Raw genomic sequence first — 24139 nt, forward strand, 5'->3', positions numbered from 1 at the left:
CCATTTGCGGGTGCTGGTAATAAGGTACTCCCCATCCCCATTCAGCCACATAGGGCTGAATGGGAATGGGGAGGGTGGTAGCAACGGTACCATTAATAACAGTACCAGTGCTACCATCCTGTTCTGCTTGCGGGTGCCAGTATGGCCACCAGGTCAGACCTGGTGGCTGCAAGGGCACCCGTGAGCAGAACTAGTACGGCACCGGTAGCGATACCGGTGCCGTTGTTGCCTTACCGCCATACTTGTAATGAGGTCCTGTGTCACATTCGTTCTTCTAATTGTTGATACTTTTTTTACCACTTGGTTCTTTCCCTAATGCACCCAGATAATAACTGCATTTTGTTTCCACATTGGGATATTATTTTAAGAAATGGGTCATATTGATCTCAACATTTTATTATAAATGTGAATGTTTCCAGAGGAGCCATACATATTAACAAATTTTAAAGGACAGCTCGAAATCTATTGAAGATTTTGTTGGAAGCCAAATTTACTTAGGTAATAGAATTTTACGGCTGTTTATGCAAATGCGCGAGAACCTCTCCTGAAAATCACGAGCAGGTGTGAAGGAATGAGCAGAAAGGGAAAAAAAATTCTTGTGAGAAATCACACCTTTCAAAAATAGCGATAGGATTTAAGAGGTGAGGAAACAAGAGCAGGAACAAATGAAAGCGCAGCTGCAAAGTCATACTGGAACAGGTCTGAGGTAAGGAAGAGAGAGAGCGCGTGCGCGCGAGAGAGAGAGCATATGTTAGGACTCGTGGAGAGACAGGGGATGGAAGATAAAAAAGAGGTAGAGACGGACAGAACAGAAGAGTCAGAGGAAAGCAGTAACAACAAGGCAGAGAGACAGATAGAGAAGCAATGGGAGTGGGAGGTAGTTTTAGGGTGTATTAGGGGTTAGACGAGTTGGGGAAAGAAGGTGGTGAAGAAGAGAGGGATAGAGAGAGAAAAAAGATGGGTCAGAAGAGTGGGAGAATAGTTAGAGGGACATAGTGGGTGAGCAATGGAGAGGGCGACAGAGGAGAGTATGAGGGAGAGAGGGGTGGAGAGATAAAGAGAGAGGGAGAGAAGAGAGTACAATGGTATGAAAAGGAAAATGCTTGCTCGAGATAGGAAAGAGAGAAAAAGCGAACACAGTGAGGCAGATAAATGAGAAGTGTTTAAGTGGAAAATTCTAGAAAACAATAGATGTGCACATTTTAGACCTTCCTTTCTAAAATTGCCATCGAGGAGGAAAACGGGCTCTGAGGAATTCATAGATTGGAGGAATTGTGAAGTCTAAGGTGGGGGGAGGGAGGGGAGCTTGAGAGAGGGGCTCTGCTGCTCAGGGGTGACGTGGCAGTATTGGGATCCCGCAATGCAAGTGGTTTGGCAGAAAGAAAAGGGTCTATTTTGTTGGTGAATGATAAATAGCAGAAGAATGGGGACTTTTGGAGAATGTGGGAGCATGCCAGCTGTTGAGCAGGGGGTTCTACTAGAACACGTGGGAATTAGGAGGGGAACAGAGGTAAGAGGAGAATAAGAAAGGTGGTCGAATGAAAGAAAAGTGAGACAGGTAAGGACAGAACTGTTGGGACATAAATAGAGAAACAAAGATGTCCCTAGACGTGCACTCTACTCAAAACCAAGGCAGACAGTGACGCACTTACATCTGTAACATTCACCACACCGATGTGGGGTCGGGAGAGGTCAATGTCAAAGGTGTCCTCCCAGTATGGAATCAGCTGGAAAAGAAAAGAAAGACAGCGTTTGTAAGCAAGAAATACGGATGACAGCGGCAGCAATTCCAGAAGGACGGGCTTCCTCGGGCCTGGCTTTGACAGTGTGCTGTCGCCCCTGCGAGCAATTGAGCTAAATCATAAGCCCGCCACTGATGCAGAGCGTGGGGGATGGGCACTGCCTCACAGCAGCTATCTTGACCAAAGACCAAGGAATTACCTTTGAAGTAACAAGACCACGTTGCTGGGCTGAGGGTGCAGTTATCAGCTGAGACCTGCTAGCATTCGGATCAAGGAAGTGCAGTCTGATGACAGAGATGCGTCATGGCATTTAAACACACTGGAGCCAGAGGGCACGTAATCATTGTTAGCAGTGGCATCGGCGGCCATTGTGGCAGACCTTGGCAGGAGGTTGCATGGTACAAACAATGTGATGGCAAGAACGCTGTCCAGCATGCAATGCAGAGAGGTAGGAGAGTTACAGGGAATGCTGGGACATTATGTTAGGTCTGACTGCAATCAAAAATACAGAGGGGCCCGTTCACAGAGGAGTTGCCAGCAGTAGTTCCGACATACTGTCGACTTCTGGAGAGGGGCTATTTTAGTTGCCGGAAATCATTCAGGCTTACTCCTATAAATAGAAGAGTAAGTCCTATGTATAACAGACTTGCGTGTGAATCGAACAGTCTCGTTCCAGTAGTAACTCCTGTTAACTTCTTTTGGTATCGACCCCAGCGAGTTCATGATTTATGTGGTAACCCATAGATTGTGTTGCAAATTCTTTGAATGGGTAGACAGACTGCAGGGCAAGTAACATGTATAGAAATGGAAATGCCAGCATCCATCACCAACTGGCAATGACAGATGGGTTGCCGAATGGCTTTGAATTGCTGGCAGCAGAACTGCAGGGCGTCTACCATGCCAAGGCAGCCAGCTACCAGGCGGCACGGCGGCATGGCGGCACAGCGCTAGAAAACCTGCAGTGCACACACTATCTAAATTGCAGGGAAGTCACCAGATATAGATCATGTGCCCGCCGGGTAGATCCCCCGTGCAGCTGGCAGATTTGCAGAACTGATTCCGTGCACACCCTGCATTGGTGGGATCATGGCTTGGGATGACATCACATATTGAAACTGCCATGTTGTGGGGAGTGGCTTGCAGGACACATCAGAGGGATTGTGTGGCTGTGAACATGCTTGAGGACAGTGGCATGATGGGCGTCATATGGTATCAGAGAGCTTGCTTGGTGAGTCTGCACAGTGGCCAGGGAAGCTGCGGAGGCTGCTGCTGCTGCTTGGGAAGGCTGGTTGCGCGTGAAAGAGACATGTTTCGCCTAATATCAGAGGAGGGAATGAGCAAATCCTCGAAAGCCACCGTTCAATGAATCGGATGGCATCTCGAATGCTTGCTCGCCACACGCAGGGGTGTTGCTAGGTCTGGAAAAGATCAGGGGCTAAGCTCATGTTGGGACTGCTGGGACTCGGGGCTAGCTAACCTTTTGATTGTAGCACCTGAGCTCCTATCCGGGGTTACAGCCAAAAGACCCGGGGCTATAGCCCTCTCAGCTCCCCTCTAGCAACGCCTCTGCGCCGCAGTCTCCTGAGATACGGTAAATTGAGCGCTGACCATGATATATCGCGAGGGCTTTCTTGCCCCCTCTTACCAGTGGGAAGTCTTCCGGGTCAATCCAAATGATGCTGAGATCGGGGTTGTCAGTGTTGTCTTCGGCAACTTCTTTAAGGATCTCCAAGAATTCATAACCATCTGTGTAAGAAAGACAAGCCCGATCAGATAATCCCATGCACATATCCCCCGCAGCTGCCCTGGGCCTTCAGTCGGGCAATAAGGCACTCAGTTCTGGGAGTGCTTTTTAACATGTACAGGGAAGCACTGACTTACATTATGGAGCAGCCATATTCATTTTTGCAGATGCGTAAACAGTGGTGGTGTATTTACAATTGCATCTGTGCCAGTACACATGACTTTGCACTAGTGCTGCTGCAATTGCGCACGTGCAAACTGCATTTGTGTCTGCCCAACAATTCGGTAATCCCAATGGCAAAATTATAGATCTTATGCACTATATATGCGCACATTGGAAACATAGGGGACAGAGCGAGTTACTAAATGCGGCCCAAGGGTGGTGTTGTACAAGGCATGGGGAGGGGGTACAGATCAAGTTCTGGGGAGGAGCCACATTTCGAAAAGCTGCGAACATTTGAAGAGGTGGCTTTTAGTTTATAGAACAGTAGGCGACAAACACAGGAATGAAGCCAACATGAGAGATGTCTTGCCTTTGGTATTTCAACCCTTACTGTTTGCTGACGTTTAGGAAGAATAATAAGACTGGCCCAGTAGGTACAGAGAAGTAGGTAGGTAAGGCAAAGCGATTATGAGAGCGCAGATGCTAGAATCACACATGCTACGATACCCACAGAGGATGACGCGCTAAGCCAATCCCTTCATGTCGATATTGTGAATGCCCCCGGGTGATACACATATCTGACACAACAAGCTTCTTGTCCCACTTTCAGTAACTTCCTCTGACATCTGGGTTTCCAATATATGCACAGCAAACAGTCTCAATTGTCCAAGCGTCATCGTCGTATTAGCAGTGATATTCTCAATGGCGCGCTAGCAAAGGCCTCTCACTAGCAATGTTACTGGTGTAAAGAAGGCAACGGACACCTGTGTGCTCTGTCTCACTAGCGTGATGCGAGGCAGTGCTATTGCAGACCATGACTGGATGACTGGTATCATGAGTTGCATACATGCATGGCCTGGTAAGGAGTTTAAGGTCATATTTGGGGATCCCTTGAGATGAGCCGATACACGCATAAGGCAACTCAATGTTGCACGCTGTTTCTGTGCCATCATATTTGGATTGGTGATTTGTAACTTGAAAGCGAGCAATAACAGCTCAGTTCATGGTGTAGGCTCCTTAGAGGGGACAGAGAAGAGGGGGGGGGGGTAGAAAGAGAATTGATAAGTGGGTGCAAATGGAAGATTTCTGACCAGCAATCCGTGGAGTAAGTTTCTATGTCCCACAGAGGAACATGGTAAAGATGCCATGGGCTTGAGGTTGTGTATGAGGTGCTTCTGAAAATTGGAAAGCTCAGAGATGCTTTTTAGACCGGGGGCAGATGAACTGTGGGGGGTGCAGAAGGCATTCCTTTTTGATGTGTGTGGTATCCTCCTCACGGGTATGTTATGTTATGATGTTATCAATTCTTCTGGAGCGCACGGTCGCCCGGGGGCATAATGGCACTAAGGAGGGAGGGAGACAAACGCCTCGATGGATCAAAACAAGTGGGCTTTAACCCATCTTCTAAACTCCAAGTAATTAGGGGTCTTCTTGATGGCAAGCAGGAGATTGTTCCACAAGGCTGCTGCAGCGATGGAGAAAGCCGTCCGCCAACCCGGTCCCTATTGTGTCTTGGCACAACAAGTTGTTCGGCAGTGGCTGAGCGGAGGTTGGGGGTGGGGTGGTAGCGAATACACTTGGCTTGGAAGTATTCTGCTCTCTGATTATGGAGGGCACAATGTACTATACACAGAGCCTTACATTCCACCCTCTGGGCCACCGGAAGCCAGTGGAGAGTCTGACAGACAGGGGAGATATGTGCTCCAAAAGGAGTACCCGTAGCTACGCGAGCTGCCAGATTCTACAGCCGCTGCAGCCGTTTAATCAGGCCCTTGGGTTGGGCCAGATACAAAGAGTTGCAGTAGTCTATCCGTGACAAGACCATGGCTGATACCACAGTAGGGTGAAATGGGGCCAGGATCAGCAGTAGTACCTTCCTCAAAATTTTCAGCTGGAGGTGATCAGCCTGACATACAGCAGTGAATTGTTGGTCCATAGACAGTGATGCAGATAGCACCACACCCAGGTTTTTCAATTTCTTAACCGGGGATCGGCAAAGGTCCCAGTGAAGAGGGCCAGAAGTGTAGGATTAGGGGGTAGCCCACCACCATCACCTCAGTCTTATCTCCATTCAATTTGAACCAATTGTGGTTCATCCAATCTCCAACAGCTGTCAGGCACTCCCGCAGGCTCGACAATGCTTCAGACTTATCAAGATCTAATCGGATCAGTATCTGTGTGTCGTCAGCGTAAGAGTCGCAGCTTATGCCGAAGGAGCAGATGAGACACACAAGGGCCCAAATGTAGATGTTAAAGGGAGGAGCCCTGTGGAACTAAGCAACTGAAGTGACAAGGAGCAGAAATATAAGGAAGCATCGAGAGGGTCTGATTACGATCTGCAAGGAACAACCTGAACCATGCTAGTACCAGCCCTGATATACCAAACTGGATAAGATGAGATAGCAGGTTGGAGTGGTCGACAGTGTCGAAAGCCGCTGACAGATCTAACAAAATCAGGGCACCCACTCCACCCGCATCGACCAGCCTGGTCATGTCATCCAAGACGGCTAGAAGATTAGTAGATTCCAAAAAGCTAGAAAGTAAGGGAGACACCAGTGACTCTAAGAGTTTAACAAATCCTTCCTCCTCTCTCCTCTCAAAGATTTAGCAACTTCTAAAACCCATGAAAAAAACAAAACATGAGCACAAAGCCAGTCCCGAGTCGTAAGTGAGCCTGCGCAAAAGTATTCAACCATAAACTGAAAATGCCTGAATATTATGCCTTCTTGACAAATTGGTTTGGGCTAAGTGATTTGGGGTGGTTTGGACTGTAATAGTACAGGAAGGGCAAGCACGGTTTGAATCGGCATCTGTCTTGTTAGAGAGTGGCATACGCAGGCAGCTTCTAGCGCAGATGAGGGAATAGGCTCAAGGTGATGGAGAGGTAGAAAGTAATGGGATTGGGTTGCGGGAGAGCTGGAAAATTCAAACTGGATTTAATGGTGGGAAATGTAGGAAACTGAAGTAAGATAGGACATCATTTTCTCACTACTACTGGCTGCATCCTGGAGAGCACCTTATATGGCAAAAGCACACGTGACATTTCTTGTCACTGTCACGTGAAGAACACCACAGAATTCTTTGTAGGCGGGAAGGAGATCAGATTGCATTCAGTGGCTTGGGGTGACTGCACCATTTTGTGGCCATACCAAATACTGCTTATTGAAAAAAAATCTTATATTTCAAAGAAAGTAGGAAAGGATTATAGTCAATGCCTCAAATGGAGTGTGTTGTCTTTTAGTGGTAATGCTAAATGCTAGTTGCACAGACAAAGTCTTTTATTTTTTGGTAGGCAGAAAGAGATTGCATTTAGTGTCTGTAACTGAATGTGATCCCGGTGGGCATGCAGCATTCTTTTTCGAGAGAAAAAGTCTTAGATTTCTTGGTAGGCAATAGGAGATTATATTCAGTGTCTGTAACAGAGTGCATTGTCTTTTAGTGGTCATACCAGATACTGGTTAGTAGTTGCAGAGAACAGTTCATATTGAATTCAGTTGTAAATGGGTCCGCAATGTGGCATCCTCTTGGTGCTATGAAAAAAATAGCAGCATGTCTGAAGCATATGAGTGAGCTAGGCATACAGTTGAATCAACCCACTTTCTCAGCACCTGAACAGGGACCGGATTTACAGATTGTGTCTACCGATGAGCAAGGAGATATAAGTGCACAAGTGCAGGTTGTCTGATGTTCCTAGTTTCCTTAACCAGCATCCGCATCCATGATGAGTCTAAGGAGAATGATGATGATGACAACCAAGATAAACGTGGTTACCAATCGGAGGCAAGGACCCTGCAACACATGATTTTGAAAAAGAGTGATACAGAGGAGGAGAAGGAAGAAGCTAATGCTACAGTTTCAGAGATTTGAGGAAAGGGCAAGTCTACTTTTACAGCGGGTATTTCACACAGCTTGTGAGATATTAATGTGGAAAGCATCAGCCCGTGGGGGCAACAGCAGCAACTTGGCCACCTCCACCAGCAGCTTCACAGTCAGATGAGGTCAGGAGGAGATGTAGTCTTGCTCCAGAAAGAAAATACAAAGGTGGAACGTCTTCATACAACGAGAAAGAGCTCTCACTATTTGCAATACAACTGCGTGCTAGAGAAATGTCTGGGACCATGTTTGGGACCACATCTTCACTTTATTTATTTAATTTTATTGAGCATTTATTAGGTGATTATACAACCCCAAGGTGTTTCCAGGCGGCACAAGTCAAAATGTGGAGGGAGCAAGGGGAGTAAAATAACAGTGGCAAACACAGTAAATACATAATCTCCACAGGACAAGTGTGGGGGGAGGAAGGGGGCAAAGGAGTAGTGGCAAAAACAGGAAACATACAATCGTGGGCCTACTAGGCCTTGTGACATTTGGACGTGCACGTGCTGTGAAGAGAAGGGCAGGAGATACAGAAGTGAGGGTGGCTGGCGGGAGCATGGTATGGACACGTGCTGGTGGGTGCTCGGTAGGGAAGTGCAGGGGAGCCAGGGTGGAGGCCGATGGCAAGTGCTAAGGTGGAAGAGACCGGCGGGTGGAATGCACAACTGCCAGGCAGGGGGCCCACAGGGGCAGTGCTGACGGGGGGAGGGTTCTGGTGTTGAATGGATGGAGGGCCTGGTAACTTGTGAGATTCATGAAGGACCAGGCCGCTAGTCTCAGTGTCAGTGGGGTGATTAGCAGGGAAAGGAAAGAGGGAAAGCGGTAGAGAGAAGCACAGTTTTTAGATGTTTCCGGAATTTAACAAGGTCTGGCTCTAATCTGGGGGAGTAGAGAGGCTGTTCAAAAGAGAGGCACCAGCCTAGGAGAGGGACCTACCCCCTACTCTCTGCTTGGAGAAGCATTTGAAAAGCAAAGAGTTGGAGTTAGAGGAGCAGTGGGCTCTAGCAAGGAGGTATTTAGGGAGGGAAAATTGGAGATAACGTGGCCCCAAGCCCCAGAAAGCCTTGTGGATGATGTAAAGGGTCTTGAATATTATCCTTGCTGCCACCGGCAGCCAGCGTAGAGATGTTAGGGCTGGAGAGAAATGGTCCCTGGGCTTGAGGCCAAGGATATGTCTTGCAGCGCTACTCTGGATTAGCTGAAGGAGGCGTAGGGGGGAAAGGGGGAGATTGAGGAAGAGGCTGTTGCAGTAGTCCAACCTAGAAAGGACCAGAGCTCTGGAGACATTGAGCTTCTGGGTAATGCTGGGGAAAGGGAGTGCCATATGACATGACACCTTGTGCATTTACCTAAAATACTCTTTCGGTAGCCCTTTCTTTACCAGTAGAAAGTCAACATGTCACTCCCAGTATGTACTAACACCACGGTAAATGTTGCTACTGTTGTGACATGGCGCTAGTGACTGACTGTGGTGGTGACAACTGACTAGGTATGAATGCCATTATCATTTGTGCTGCTACTGTTGTGTTCTGGAGTCCTACTCGCACTACTTTACATACACAGTTATGCACAGGGAGCCATCTTCTAACAGAACACACAGTAGTACCCCTGGGAATTTCAGTTCACCCTGTGCAATGAAAGCTGCAAAAATGAGCATTATTACCAACTCCTTCCAATGCTAATGATGGGAGCACAACATGCAATGAGTTTCAAAAGCAGTCATTTGCTGTGGTGCATTTCCATGTTGTATGAACATCATTACCTGCTTTCTTGCGATAACCAAGTAGAATGTGCAATACCTAGCCTGTTCAATTGGTCTGTTATGGATGATCACCTCACATCCATTTCATAGTCTTTGATGTTTGGCTTTTAATTCATTCTGCCTAGGTAATACTGACTGACATTGAATTCAGTGGTGGCTTCATCTGTTTTTCATATTCATCCACCATGTCAAATACATATTGCTGTTCCTTTCTCCCATTGGAGAAGACTGCATATTGCAAAGGGCATGTACCTAGCTGGCAGCGTTTTGGATGCCACATTTAAATAAAATGCAGGTATGTACAGGAAGAACAGCTGACACATAATGCATTGCATTTCTGCCAGCTGATGTTTTTATGTCAAATTCCCAGTAACTTACATACGCAGACCGCAACAATGTGGGCCAACATTTGGTCCATTCATGTCATTATGATCTGGCATAGCTCCTTTATCTCCAATACAATCTTCAACTCAATTCTCAATTTCTTGCACTATCTTTTCAAATCGGCTGATTGTGCTACAGTTATCTGGCTTCTGCAACTCATTGCAGCTGGGAGTGCACACTATTGGGGGACCATCCCTCTAACGTAGCACCTCAGCTGCCCTTTTCCGACCCTCTTGTACAAATCCGAGGCAGTCAAATACAAGTAGGTGGCCTCTAGAAGGCACCCCCACTGCTGTTTGCTTCAGGCAATGTGAGCGGGCATGAGGCAGCATGAGGTCCCAAAGTGCCTACTCGAATAGCGGCACACCCTCAGGGCTGCCAACACCAACAAGCTGCAGCTGTGGTTTGGGGGAGGTGGTGGTGGTCACAAGGCCCTGGTAGAAGAGGACATTGGTGAAGTTTGCAGGGAATAGGTGCTTAGGCAGGCTGAGCGAGTGGGGTGGACTAAGGGCGGCTGTTCTTGATGTGTCCAGAATTTTGGGGGAAAGACAGGTGCATCCTCCTGTGAGGACAATTTTTGATTGCATTCCTGCTGATGCAGGGTGGTGTGTGACAGAAGGGCAACTGGAAGCTGGTTTGCAAGCAGGACTGGCCAAGCCATTCCATGTGGTTGTGCATTTCACTGATTCACGAGAAGCAACCCTTTGTTGGTGATAAAGGACAGGAGAAACGTCTTGGGGTGTGTTTGCCAGGGGAAGTCGGGGAAATGGAAAGATGACAAAGGGGCCCTAGGAGATAAACCCACAAACACAAGGACGCAGTTAGAGACCAAACAGAACTTACAATGAATGACTATCGAGCAGGAGGACCAAACGCTCCCAAGCCTCTGCCAGAACATGTTGGAGGCTTGCCCTAAAACTTCACTCCTACAGATTTTGTGTTTGCACACAAACCTCCCAGAGCACGCGGAATCTTGCTGGGCCATTCAGGACTCTGGCTGGCCTGCTGCACAATGCACTGTCTTCCCGAAGGTGCGGGTACGATTCTTTACGGGTAGTCACTCTCAAGAGTTCCAGCAGTATCTCTGATTATGGAGGTGATTTTTGGTTCGAGCCAAGAACAAGGCTGGATGGAGGGCCAGTGCTACTGTTATTCCTTGGGGAGGGGGGGGGTTGGAAGAAACAGAGCCATAGGGCAAAGGTTCTGTGGAACCTGATGAAAGCTTAAGTTGATGGGATGTGCGTATCTTCCTCCGTGCAGATTGCAGTGTCTGCATCTGACCAATGCTTGATGATTCCGCTTTGCAGATACTTGTTGATGTGATCGCCATGCACACGTGCACGGTGCCAAGGTACAGCTTTACCTTAGGCACATCCTATCCATGTAAAACAGGGAGGGAGGGGTCAGGGTAGACAGTTGGTAGAAATGTTGATAGCTGGCAATATTGGTAAGGGCCAATCTACATACTATTACAGGGGCCACACACTTGCTTTCCAGACATGAGCTCATGAGGGCCCCCTGCTGGGTACAAATGAGGACCTATTACACTTGCTAATTCCTGAAGGGAATGAAAACGGCTTTATTGTGGTGTTATTTTCACTCCCTTGAAAGGTTTGATTTTGCATTTGTCCCCAGCATCTTGGAGGGTTAGCTTTTGTTGTAGGTTTTATTCTTCAATGCTAGTGAGCAATGCATTTTGTTCGTGGAATGAGGTGCTGTGGCAATAGGTCACGCATACTGTGAATTTCTTCAGCATGGACGGTTCAGCTCACCATAGTTTTACTGAAGAAGACCTTTATGTACTTCTCAGTTCGAAACACGGTAAAGTATAGGTGAGTCATACAGGTGGTCAAAATATTCAAACTTACCTCTTTAAAAAGTGTGCAAAAGGAGAGGCTTAGTATGGTTTAAAATCAATTACTCCTCCAGAGACCTTGGGCATAGTGGCCCACATAGCAGATGCTAATGACGTGTGCTCTCTACCTTTGCCCTGCCTTATTGACTGCTCTGCACCTTTTTATATAGCAACCTCGTCATAAGGTGAAGAAAGTGTTATAGTGAGTGGCGGGGGTAACGGCCCGGAGCCCTTATTAATGGCCCTTACTTCGCTTAGGCTGTTAACTTGGGCTGTAGGGCCGTTACCCCCGTTCCAGCCCCTAGGACGGGGGCTTAACGCCACAACGTTTCACCAGTCTTCTCAGAAAGGCGTGTCTCTATTTGCATTTCGTGTGTGCCTTTACTGTAGGGCAGACATATGTGATGCTATGCATGGAGAGAAATTCCCACAGTGCTCGCTTGTTTTTGGGCAGTGTTTCAAAAATAAAAGGTAACACTTTCCTTCGAGGGGTACAATACAGTAATACAGGGTTTCTCTTGTTAGGTATGTTCCTGTTTGCACTGCTGTCTGTGTCTTCTTGGGTTGGCTTTGTTTCTGCTTCATATTGTTTTCTGGAAACATATTCACTCTTTTCCTGGACGTCCAGAGCAATTCTCTCCTCATTGTTTAGGGGATCAGCTCAGAAACAGTGCCAGGACAGACTTGTGCGGTGGATCTCCGTGCCGTGCACAGGGAATCAGTGGCTTCCATGATCACTCCATGGCATCTTGGGGGAAACACTCTCTTGATTAAGTAAGCCTGCGTCAGCATTCCAAGAACTGCAGAGCAAACCAGAGTGCTTCTTTTGTCTGAGGGGGCACCCCTGACTGTGCACTTGTCTACCCCCACATACAATATGCACTTGAGACAGTCATCTAAACAACCTCTCTCAAGAGTTACTTCTTTGGCTTCTGTTCCACTCACACGGCACCTCCCTAAGCATCAATCTCTCATTGCTTTCCAATGAACTGCCGATGTCTTCCTTTAGTAGAAACCAGAAGCCGCCAGACTCACGGCAATGATTCAAGAGGAAAGATCTCACCTCTGAGATGTGCTCCTACAACCTCCTGGGGTCCCTATCACCCGATTGCCCGAGGAGCTCCCAGAATCAGCACACATGTTTCTGGGCAATGTGAGAGGGCCTTAAGCAATGCCATTGTTGCAGGCTGCCCTCCTTGTGCTTTGCCCAGGATTTACACAACTCTTACCACCCACATCACCACCCCCTCAATAAAAAAAGCCCCAAACTTTCGGGCTGACGCAGTTCTGTGTATTCCTTATAAGAAACAACCCAAGTACAGTCCCTGCATTGCAACTTATGTTAGCACGGTGTCGATGGTGTAGCCGGGAACTCGGCACGAAACAGAGCAGTGATATTCTAACTAGAAGCCGTGGCTCTCCCCCTCACCTCCATCCGGTGAGCACATTGAATAGAAGCAGCTCTTTTAGGTAAAAAAGTCTCATATTGAGTGTGTTTTCCTGCAAAAGATTTGCTCTAATGCATGACAGTTAAAAAGGCAGGCTCGTGTTTTAGGATGCGACATGTAAGACATGCATAGTTACCAGGGTCATCTTCTTCTGCAAATGCTACGATGTGGATTCCGTCCATATCATCCTCCTGTGAGAGAGCAAAAGACCAGTGTCAGTTCATCGATGGAAGCGAGAGGAGCATCTGATTGCTGTAGAAGTAATGATGTCATATCAGAGCATACGCTATCATATGCGTAGGACCAAAAAGCTTCATCCTTGTGTGATGCGCGTCCCAGTTCTTTTGCTTTTTGCACACTTGGCCCTCCACAACAGGACCCAGACATGCTTAGATATTTACTTCTCAAAACAGAAACAAGTATGTTCACCAATTTAATTTCAAGCTTTAATTCCTTGTACTTGGTTAGTTGTTTTTATTTTTTGTTAATTTATTAACTTTCTAGTAGGAATCTGCAGCTCCATGCTTTCGGTTTGCGAACAAGTTATCACCAAGATCTTCCAAAGACATCTTTGCCCCATGCTCCTTTGAGAGGTGCGGCGGTGTCACATTTCAATGCACCCGAGAACTAACTTACACATCCACCCTGAGCATGAAAGCAGGTTCGAATCTGTTGAGCTGATTTGAAAAAAATCACTAGTTTGAGTGTATGGGAATAGAGCAATTTTTGAAAATCTGGGGAGTTCTCTTAATGGATTGCGCACATTAGTCAATTGAATGGAGAGAAAAACAATACTTTCTGAAACACCTCAAACTGTTTTAAGTCCCGCCACAGTGAAATGTGGATCTACTTTTCTTTGAAGAAGTGATTATCCCAATTCTGCTGCGATCTTCCCAAAGTGCAATCAGTAAAGTTATGTCTACCATCAAATGTCAAAATAGCTCACAAAATTAGCCAATAATGACTAAAATAAATGCATATTCTGCGATTTCTAATGTTTACATCAAAAGGAAAACGAACTTAAAAGGGATACGTGTAAAGAATCTTGGGAAAGGGTTTTCACTCAGCCTTTTAAAATCCGCCCTACTAAGCAAACACGCTACCCTTGGCAAGGCATTCTGATGCAAACCAACTCGACGTCTAACAATTGCCATTCTTTCACCAAAGAAATTAACCAATTTCATCATATATGTATTGCCACAGGAACTGCATAATAGCTAATCTGGCCCATTGGCCTGATAATGTTTGTGGTAAGAGTAGCCAGAACCTGGATGTTTTATGATGCTTCAGCTACATGCCTACCTTACGTGTGCCAAAATATACCTTGGACGCACAATATTTTCGTTTCAATACCAATAAATCATATGCAGTACCACAAAATATTTTCCATATCACAGTCAGATGAAGGTAATCCACCAGTAATTCTTGCATTGCAGTTGCCTGTATAGCATATAATCAAATGTCAGGATGCATTGGACTTACCCAAGTCTCATACATGCTATCAGGCTGCAGTTTCCTCAAGGTGGGTCTGAAACAGAGAGAGATTACCATTAGACACCGTGCTGAATCTGAGGACAGCATCACAATAACATCCACACCCATTCAATAACTGGAATATATGGCATGCTTAGAAAATGTAAGACTTGATCATTTTAAGAATGCTATATTATACAAGGGAGGGCACAATTGTGAAGGCTGCGTGCCAGATAGCAGATTGTGAAAGGACCTGCGGCGGGCCGCTACGGCAGCCACACATGAGTGTGGGGTGTGTGATTGCCTATTCTGCGCACCACTGTGTTGAGCATGCACACACCTTCTTTATGTACGTGTGGGGAGCAGAGGGGTCGCTGCACCCTCGAAGCAGGTCTGTCTCGCCTGACTCTTTTTGCTCATGTGCTGGTCAAGGGGTTTTGAACACTCTGAAAAAGGTGGATGCTGTGGTGCCAGGTCACTTTATTGTGACAAGAATTCAGTGGCACAATTCACTCAATCAATTGCAGCGCTAAATATCATTGAAGACAATTCAGATTTCTCGCAGATCGGCCTGCCCAGATAAACTCCTGAGGTCTTGGATCTGTGACTCTTTGGGGGCTGCCCGTTCATCATTGGCCTGTGGCAGAGTTCTGTCATTGTCTTCCACAGTTCCATCTGAATCGGGTATTGCTATCTCTACCGCACCGATCTTTAAGCTCCTGCTTTTTGCTCTGCACCAGCCCCCTGCTTTGTTGAGCTACTTTATAAGGTGGTCCTCTGCTGCATAGGATTCTTCAGAGATCTGAAGATGGGTGTGTATACCGCTGGCATCCTTGTTACTATGTCCCCTAATGGATTCTTTAGATATAGATCTTCGGGGGGGATAAATCATCCCCAGGGACCTTCAGGAATACATTCAGTCTTTAATTGTTGATTCATGTCAGCTTTCGATTTCGGATCTGAGCACAGTGACCAATGGAGTATTTCCTGGAGCAAAAAGTAAACTTTCGGATGAACGGTAATCTCCACGCCAGTAAATTCTGCAACAATTCCTAAAATGCCGAAAATACGGAAACGAAGGGGGCACGTCAACCAGACACCATTACATGTGCCAGCAGCACACTATGCCATTTGCATAGCTGCCCCCCTCACCTTAGTGTTGCATAAAGGATCCAAAAGGCTTCTTTTCCGATAGCGAATGAAATAGTCCTATTGAAGCAAATGTGCATTATCCATGGGGCAGTACCTGCTTTATTAAGCGGCATGCCCCGCACACATCCAGGAGTGCACCTTGCACCAATGAACGGTCCCACCGTGGAGGCAGAGGAATCCCTCCGGCAGGCCCATGCTCTACATCGCCCATTAAGGTGGCTTACATGTGTCAACCCCCAACGCTTTGAGGCTTCAGGAGAAGGCATGGGGAGCACCAGGAAACCTCTTAAGTACCATACAAGAGAGGTGCCGTTACAAAGCAGCACCTGTTTGGGGATGCCTTACAAAGCCGTGTCAGATAGAAACTGCTTAGATTGTGCCTGTGTAACTGAGGATCCACAGGCTGGAGTTGTGCAAACTGCTTCATGTCACATTTTAGTGACCCTAAGTATAATGGCAATGGAGGCTAAAATGCTATCTCCTTATCTCCCTATTGCCCTTTATTTTACAGGGCAAACCCCTTTAACCCTCCCTTACTGCGCCCTGTTTGCCACCTTCCTCATCCCAACCCTACTCAACATCTGCATTCCCCCCACCAATATTGTTTCTTAGGAAACTATCTATATATATATAAAGTCAAAATGTGTTTGTGGAAGGATTTGTGGCGACACATTGTTCCTTATATAATTCTACACCGTTTCACCAATCTGCACGAAATGTTGCATAGTTGCCTGTTAGGACCCTACAGACATTACTGGCTCCATGACAGTTAGATACCTCACCCCCTTCCTCGGATTTCAGCACAACTCAAAATTTATTGGTGTGTTTGTGGCTTGGAGAAGCGTTGCTCCTTATACAATTGCACACTGTTTCACCAATCTGTACCAAATTATGCATAGTTACCTGCTAGGACCCTCCGGACATTACTACCTACATGACATTTGGACACTCCACCCCTTTCCCAGATTTCAGCCCCTTCACACATGAGACGGTTGCCTGAAATCGGCGAAATACCAATGTAGTCATAGAAGGACCGGTTCCGACACAAAGAACAAAACTCAAGGTTCAGGCACTAGGATACACGGATTCCAAGATCTTTGCACCACAATGCCCCACAACAAAATGCACCATGCCAGGGTGAGGTGACAGGTGTGGAAAGAGCACGTAAGGTTCCATTATACAGCAGCACACCAACTCTCGCCTCCTACAGCGGTCTGCTCCGTGGTATGTCAGCCAGCCACACGTGCCCAATCTCAGTGCACTTTTCTTCAGGGGGTAAAGCACATCAATTGATAAGCGGATCGGAACAGCGACCTACAGAACCAGTGTTATCATGTCTGTCTACAGGGCCCATTCCGAGAACAGGTACTTCTGCTAGTATTTCATATAATAACAGACTTTGAAATATCTGTATCTGAAATATTGATCGATTTCAGAACAAGGAGTTCAAATGTGAAACTTCCTGCATAATGAAGTTCGCCAGAAGGGTGGGCGCTTCAAGAAAAATCTACAAACCTTCCCTTAGACAAGGGCCTTTTAGTACAACTTATTTCATTTCTCTACATCTTCTTAAATACTCTGCTAGTTGTCCACTGGCACGCAGCATTATTCCTAAAATGATAACGCGACCAGATTGTCTTTCGAAGGTGGAGAATCTTTGGTCCCCATTCTGGGTTTATAGTATTCCCATGCGTAGCGGATACTGCTGCCAAGCCATATCAGCCAGGTAGGTTACGCTAGGCATCTTGCAAACAGCATGCTGCTGGTAATTGGGTGAAAAATGGCGTTCTACTGCCGCCAGTGAGTCATTAAAGCAAATCATCAACATTCATCCAGTGGCGATTGCGCAAAGGCCAGGCATAGTTTGTCATTCATTCCATCATCTCATTTAAATAAAATAAGCTGCCTTGTCGTCACAAAAGGCAGCTTGTTTTTAAATTAGATGATTTCATAAATGATCAGCAATGTCTGGTCTTTGCGCGAGCAGCTGTGTTTGAATTTTGATTCTCGTTAAGTTTGGTGGAATTCACTGTGTTAAATACGTCAAATTCATTTACCGCTACCACCACTTGTTTAGGAGGTAAAACTACTGTATCATGAGGAGTGAGAGGCGGTGTTTTTCCCTCTTATGTAGTGCCATTATACTTCTTGGGGGTTTGGGTAAATATACCAGAGACAATTCCTACATTTTCCTGGAAGTTGCCACCATAGCTGAAATGTGGTGGTGTGGCAAAAAAACGGTAAATCCAGTACTGCTAATGTTTGCCTTATTTGTCTTACTTGCAATGGGGACAGTTGTCTGCTGCTCTCAATGTGATGCTAAGAAGGTGATATTTACCGCAATCAATTCCAATATAATATTCAAGGAACTGCGCGAATACAATGGTCTTGGAGAAAGAGGGATGTTAAGAATTGTGGGGGGACTGCATATTGTGGGGATGAAAACAGCTGCGCCACTCTAGCAGAATCAATACATACATTTAGAAATATGTCTATATCTATCACTTATACACACACACACTTTTCTCTCTTTTCGTATCTCTACCAGACACACACACGCACACTTTCTCACTAACTCGCAGACATTGCTTGACTGTCTCCCTATCACACACACGCCTATTCAATCTTTTTCTGCTTTGATGTCACTCCCTCTCTCTCCCCCTACTACAGCATACTCATTCTGTCAGACCGTCACCCACACACTCTTGCTCCCTCTCACACACAGATTATATAGGACTCTCTCCCTCACACACACGCACACTCTCTCACTAACACGCAGACATTGCTTGACTGTCTCCCTGTCACACACACGCCTATTCAATCTTTTTCTGCTTTGATGTCACTCCCTCTCTCTCCCCCTACTACAGCATACTCATTCTGTCAGACCGTCACCCACACACTCTTGCTCCCTCTCACACACAGATTATATAGGACTCTCTCCCTCACACACACGCACACTCTCTCACTAACACGCAGACATTGCTTGACTGTCTCCCTATCACACACACGCCTATTCAATCTTTTTCTGCTTTGATGTCACTCCCTCTCTCTCCCCCTACTACAGCATACTCATTCTGTCAGACCGTCACCCACACACTCTTGCTCCCTCTCACACACAGATTATATAGGACTCTCTCCCTCACACACACGCACACTCTCTCACTAACACGCAGACATTGCTTGACTATCTCCCTGTCACACACACGCCTATTCAATCTTTTTCTGCTTTGATGTCACTTCCTCTCTCTCCCCCTACTACAGCATACTCATTCTGTCAGACCGTCACCCACACACTCTTGCTCCCTCTCACACACAGATTATATAGGACTCTCTCCCTCACACACACGCACACTCTCTCACTAACACGCAGACATTGCTTGACTGTCTCCCTGTCACACACACGCCTATTCAATCTTTTTCTGCTTTGATGTCACTCCCTCTCTCTCCCCCTACTACAGCATACTCATTCTGTCAGACCGTCACCCACACACTCTTGCTCCCTCTCACACAGAGATTATATCGGACTCTCTCCCTCACACACACGCACACTCTCTCACTAACTCGCAGACATTGCTTGACTGTCTCCCTATCACACACACGCCTATTCAATCTTTTTCTGCTTTGATGTCACTCCCTCTCTCTCCCCCTACTACAGCATACTCATTCTGTCAGACCGTCACCCACACACTCTTGCTCCCTCTCACACAGAGATTATATCGGACTCTCTCCCTCACACACACGCACACTCTCTCACTAACTCGCAGACATTGCTTGACTGTCTCCCTATCACACACACGCCTATTCAATCTTTTTCTGCTTTGATGTCACTCCCTCTCTCTCCCCCTACTACAGCATACTCATTCTGTCAGACCGTCACCCACACACTCTTGCTCCCTCTCACACACAGATTATATAGGACTCTCTCCCTCACACACACGCACACTCTTTGGACTTGATATACAAAAATGTGTCTACACGTCCCATTGGAAAAAAAATATTGTAAATGAGGTTATCTATCTCTATGTCGCTCTCTCTCTCTCTCTCTCTCTCTCTCTCTTTCCCCCCCCTCTCTCTCTCTCTCTATATATAGTTTTGCGATGGGTCAATGTATGTGTATTACACCCTCTCCCTCCTCTCCACACCCTCTCATAGTCTGACTATTTTACAAAAAACAGGGCCTGATTTACAAAAAGCCTTTCCAACGGGAAATACCCTTTGAAAAACGCCTTGTAAATCAGGCGTTGTAAACCCAGAGTTTTGTCTTTTGATCATTCACATGAATGTTGTTAAACCGGCAAATTATGTAGTCAATTCACAGGTATGAACTCACTGCCGTGAAATGTACAGTTTCAATAAATGGAAGATGTTTTTAATGTGTGGCATAACATCGAAAAACATGCGCCACGAGTGTTATGGTTCCTTCGTTACATCAAAATGTTACTGTGAATTTTACAAGACACCATGCCGTGGTCCACCTGGTTTATGAAATCCATTTTTCTCTTCGTTAGTGTTATATGACCGCATTTGTGGGATTTTTTTTTCCACACAGTGTATTCTCTACTTACCTATCGGTACACATATGTAAATACACGCACGCACACTCATTAATGAGTTCTTTGTGCAACAATGGGAAACGTGGATGGACAAGCAAGACATGAAACGGTTAAAAGTGATTTGATGAATTTCTGTAGACAGGTCTTTGTTTCTGGGATATTGCAAAAACAAATTACCCCTTCGTGAGCAATGAAAGGGGAGCACATATGTACAAATGAAAGCAATCATACAAATAACAATAAGAGACGCACTTAAGGAATAGCGCTGTACCAGGAAGCCAATAAAGACAAGCTGCCATGGAAACCAAGTCCCCGAACTGCCAACATTTAAAGCTAGTCGTAAGAGTTGGAAGCACGTTTTTCGTCAAGAATCTTAAGACTGCGAAATTACCTTGTTTTGCAACGAGTTCAAATATTTTTCATTTCAAGGATAACATGCTACCTATGTTCATGTGTTCGTGGTGTGGTTAAGGCAGACATTTTGTTTTGGGAGCACATGCCCAGACGCACTAGTAAATAGTAAAAAGTAGTACAGTTAAGGGCAACACAAATGTGGGCCCGAAACTGGAACTTGCAACAGACTGAGAGAAGCAAGATGGCTGAAAAGCAATTGCTCCTATCTTAGCTCAGAGTTAGACCTCTTGGACAATGTGCAAATGGCTACTCCTCTCGTTCATATATTTGAGATGGAATCCTCTATAGTGTAGTGTTGATTGAGTGAAGAGTTTTCTGTTGTGGTCCTAGCTAGCAAAGGGATACAACTGGGGAGATGATAACAAAAGGCAGTGTTCCTATAGTGCAGTGGTAAAGTTGCGAGGTAAGAGTCTTAGGGTGTGACTGCCGACCTACTCCTTATTTGATTGGAGGACTGTGGAGGACATGTCCAATTAGAACAACCTTGCAGAAACACTTGCAAAGTCTAGTGTGCACCAACACACCATGGAAGGCTTCTGCTCTGGCAACAGAAGAGGTTAATCTAGTGACACATTATACCATTTGCCTTTGTGTAATCATTTAGCAAAAATCACCTGTTCCATGGGCTGGAACGGGTGGTAACAGCCAGGGGCTTTAACGAGGGTTCCCGGTGGTGCTACTGGTGGAACAGGTGGTTATTGCTATTAGCACCTAGGGTTGCTAAACCGGTAACCCGGGATGCTGATAGCTATGTCAAAATGGTCGCCACAGAGCTGGAAGACTGGACTCCAAGTGGAACCCCTCTTCCATTTCTATGGTAGCCAGAAGGAAGACAGAGCAGCAGTGGTGGGGGTGCCCCCGCCGCTGCTGAAGCCATCAGTTAAGTGGGGGTGGCAGGGAAGGGGAAATTAAGAACAAGGGAAGGGAGATTGGGGGGAAGAAGGCGAGAGAAGCAGCTGTCAGGTTGCTCAGAATGCAGGCTTGATTTGTGGGATTTATAGGTCGTTCCCACCAATTCAAACCTATAGAGTAGGCGATTATGGATATTAGCACCCAGGGTTTGAAATCCGGAAGGAGAAATGTATTCTCGTTCATTGAAAGAAAATACTTTAGGATGGCCGCCATGGATCTGGAAGACGTGGATCCATACAGAGCCCCTCTTTCATTTCATGGTGGCCAGCAGCAGGGAGACTGAGCGGCACTGGCGACAGCAGGGGGTTGCCCCTGCTTTAATAAAGTGGTGCTTGGCGGAATTAAGGGGGAAATTGAAAGGGAAGGGTGGGTGGGGGGGAGATGGCAGGGCAGGGGACGCAGCCGTCAAGTTGTGCGGAATGCAGGCTTTGATCATGGGATTCTGCCCGCTATCCAAGCAACCTGATTGGTTGCTCCCCCTGCCCGGTTGCTAATGATGAATGTATGCATTCTGAGTTTTACTCCACCTGCTGCTATGCTCATAACAGCAAACTCTAGGTCGTAGCTTGCACCAAAGACAGTTGCTTAAAGTGCAGCTCCTGCCTTCAAATAGACCCAATGCAGACCTCATACAGCTTGAAAGTGGCGATGAAGCTAAACTGCAGAACCCAAGAGTGCATACCTACACGTCCATTGAGAATGAGGTCAGCCCACCTACTGGAAACAGACGTCTGGCGAAACAAGCCCCCTCACCGCAAGGGAGGGATTTCGTGCAGCATGAAAGAGAGCGAGTCTTACAGGAGCACCTCCCACCCTACTGTTGATGTATGGTCATAACAAAACATGAGGTCATTGCGGCAGTAGCTTAGCAGACAAAATACATTCGTTTGCTCGCAGCACAGCAGGAGGCTCATGCGATAGGGTTGTGTTTCAGCAGTTTCTATGGCAACTACTTGAATCTTCATGTTTGCAGCGGTCATTATGGCATGTCCATCAACAATCTGTGATTAGCGCTTCACCATAAAAAGCGGCTATTCATTGCCTGCGGAAGTTGGTAGACACCACCACCTCCTGTGACCATAGAAATCGTAGACAAGAGGTGCCCTAGTTCTTAAGAGCGCTTGCGGTTCCTGTGGGTAGATCGTCTCTCAACAGGACACCACAGAGACATAACTCTGATGCTTACAAATAGGTACAAAGTAAATATACTTTCAGTCCACAGTCCCCCTTCACTCGTTGCCTACAGAATGGCCAATAAGGCACAAGGGTTTGAGCATCTTAAAGTGGCGGGGCTCAGGTGTTTGCAAATGTTGCCATGACCCGACCAAACCTTGACCTTGATTCAGGACTGCTGGGGTAAGCTTCTACACTGCAAGGAAGTGAGCATGCGCTCTCCTCCCATCATCCCCCCACACATCTTGTAGGCTCTTTGGGGTTTCTATGACAGCTGTGGTGGTAGTAACCTCAGAGCCGACAACACCAGAGTATGACTGCATTTGGAGCACTGTTGCAATGACCTCATACACACCCGAAAGTGCTTGGTTTTATAATGGATGTGGTGCGTCAATACATTTACGTAGGCTATACTGAGTAAACAAATTACTTTGCTACCAGTAATGCAATGTCAGGGTTCTGTTGCCAGCCTGAGACTTGAGAGGGGAGACAGTACCCCTCCTCCTTTGTGTTGTCGCTGGCAACTACCCAAGAAATAACCACTGCTGCCCTCTGATTTTCGCAATTGATGTCCAAATTCTACAGAATGACAGTGCATGCTAACAAGTGCATAGCCGCAGCCCTTTTAGTGGAATTTTAATTCTTTCGTGGTAGGATGAAAAAAAAGCACTGTAATTCGTCCGATCACCGGTAACCATGATTTTTTAGATTCCTACCTCAGAAGAAGCGGCAATGCCTGCCTTTGAATGCTGGCATACCGACCGGCATTTCAATGAATCCCTGTAGAGCCTGCCTGCTTCTTACAGTTGTAAAACATAGACAGAGGCCATATGAATTCTAACCACACCACCATACCTGCCTAAGCTCCGGGTTTTCCCCAGAGAATCTGTGTTTTTAGACTCTTCTCCGGGTCTACTGCAGTTTCCACGTCCGTCCAATCCTCCATCTGATTGGCTGGAAAAGATCTCTGCCGGTAGCCAATCGGGTGTAGGTGTGGACGGGACCAAAAAGAATGCAGACTAGAGCAAAATAAACAGAGAATACTGATTTCAATCCGGTGTCATTAGTATTACTGCATGTATTGGGAAACAGAACTCTTCGAGAATTGCGAAACAGAACTCTTCTAAATCTCTCACTTTAACCTCAACTATAACTATAGATAGACTGTTCATCTTGTGCCTGGCAAAGGTTTGTAATAAACCATGTGTCTATAATAATTTCATAAAATAAAGTATTACCGCGTGTATTTTGCTTAAGCTTTCATTCTTTTTGGCCAGTTTGCCTTGCAAAATAAACGCGGGAATACTGCTTTCAATGCGATGTATTCCGCGTTTCTTATTTTTTCAGCTTTCATTTACAGAGGCCTCTTAGTTGAGGCAGCATTAGCAGTCCGAGGTTCAGGCTTCCTTTCACTAGCCAGGCTTACACTAACCCTGGATGATCATTCCAACCATGGATTGGAGCTAGAACCTGGCACCCACCTTTCTGC

General features: G+C 46.3%; 1 protein-coding gene across 1 annotated transcript in view; it reads right to left on the minus strand.

Annotated features, from left to right (window-relative positions):
• Positions 1-24139, minus strand: part of CASQ1 (calsequestrin 1) — a 200012-nt gene that overhangs the window by 15748 nt on the left and 160125 nt on the right. Inside the window, exons 7-10 of the mRNA XM_069635437.1 lie at positions 14456-14501; positions 13110-13164; positions 3388-3488; positions 1653-1727 (exon numbers count right to left, since the gene is read on the minus strand). Of these exons, the coding sequence (XP_069491538.1) occupies positions 1653-1727; positions 3388-3488; positions 13110-13164; positions 14456-14501 (277 nt within the window). The remainder of the gene's footprint in view (positions 1-1652; positions 1728-3387; positions 3489-13109; positions 13165-14455; positions 14502-24139) is intronic.

The sequence above is a fragment of the Ambystoma mexicanum genome, chromosome 1q (assembly GCF_040938575.1).
Source record: "Ambystoma mexicanum isolate Mex_15411 chromosome 1q, UKY_AmexF1_1, whole genome shotgun sequence".
NCBI classification, from domain to species: Eukaryota; Metazoa; Chordata; class Amphibia; order Caudata; family Ambystomatidae; genus Ambystoma; species Ambystoma mexicanum.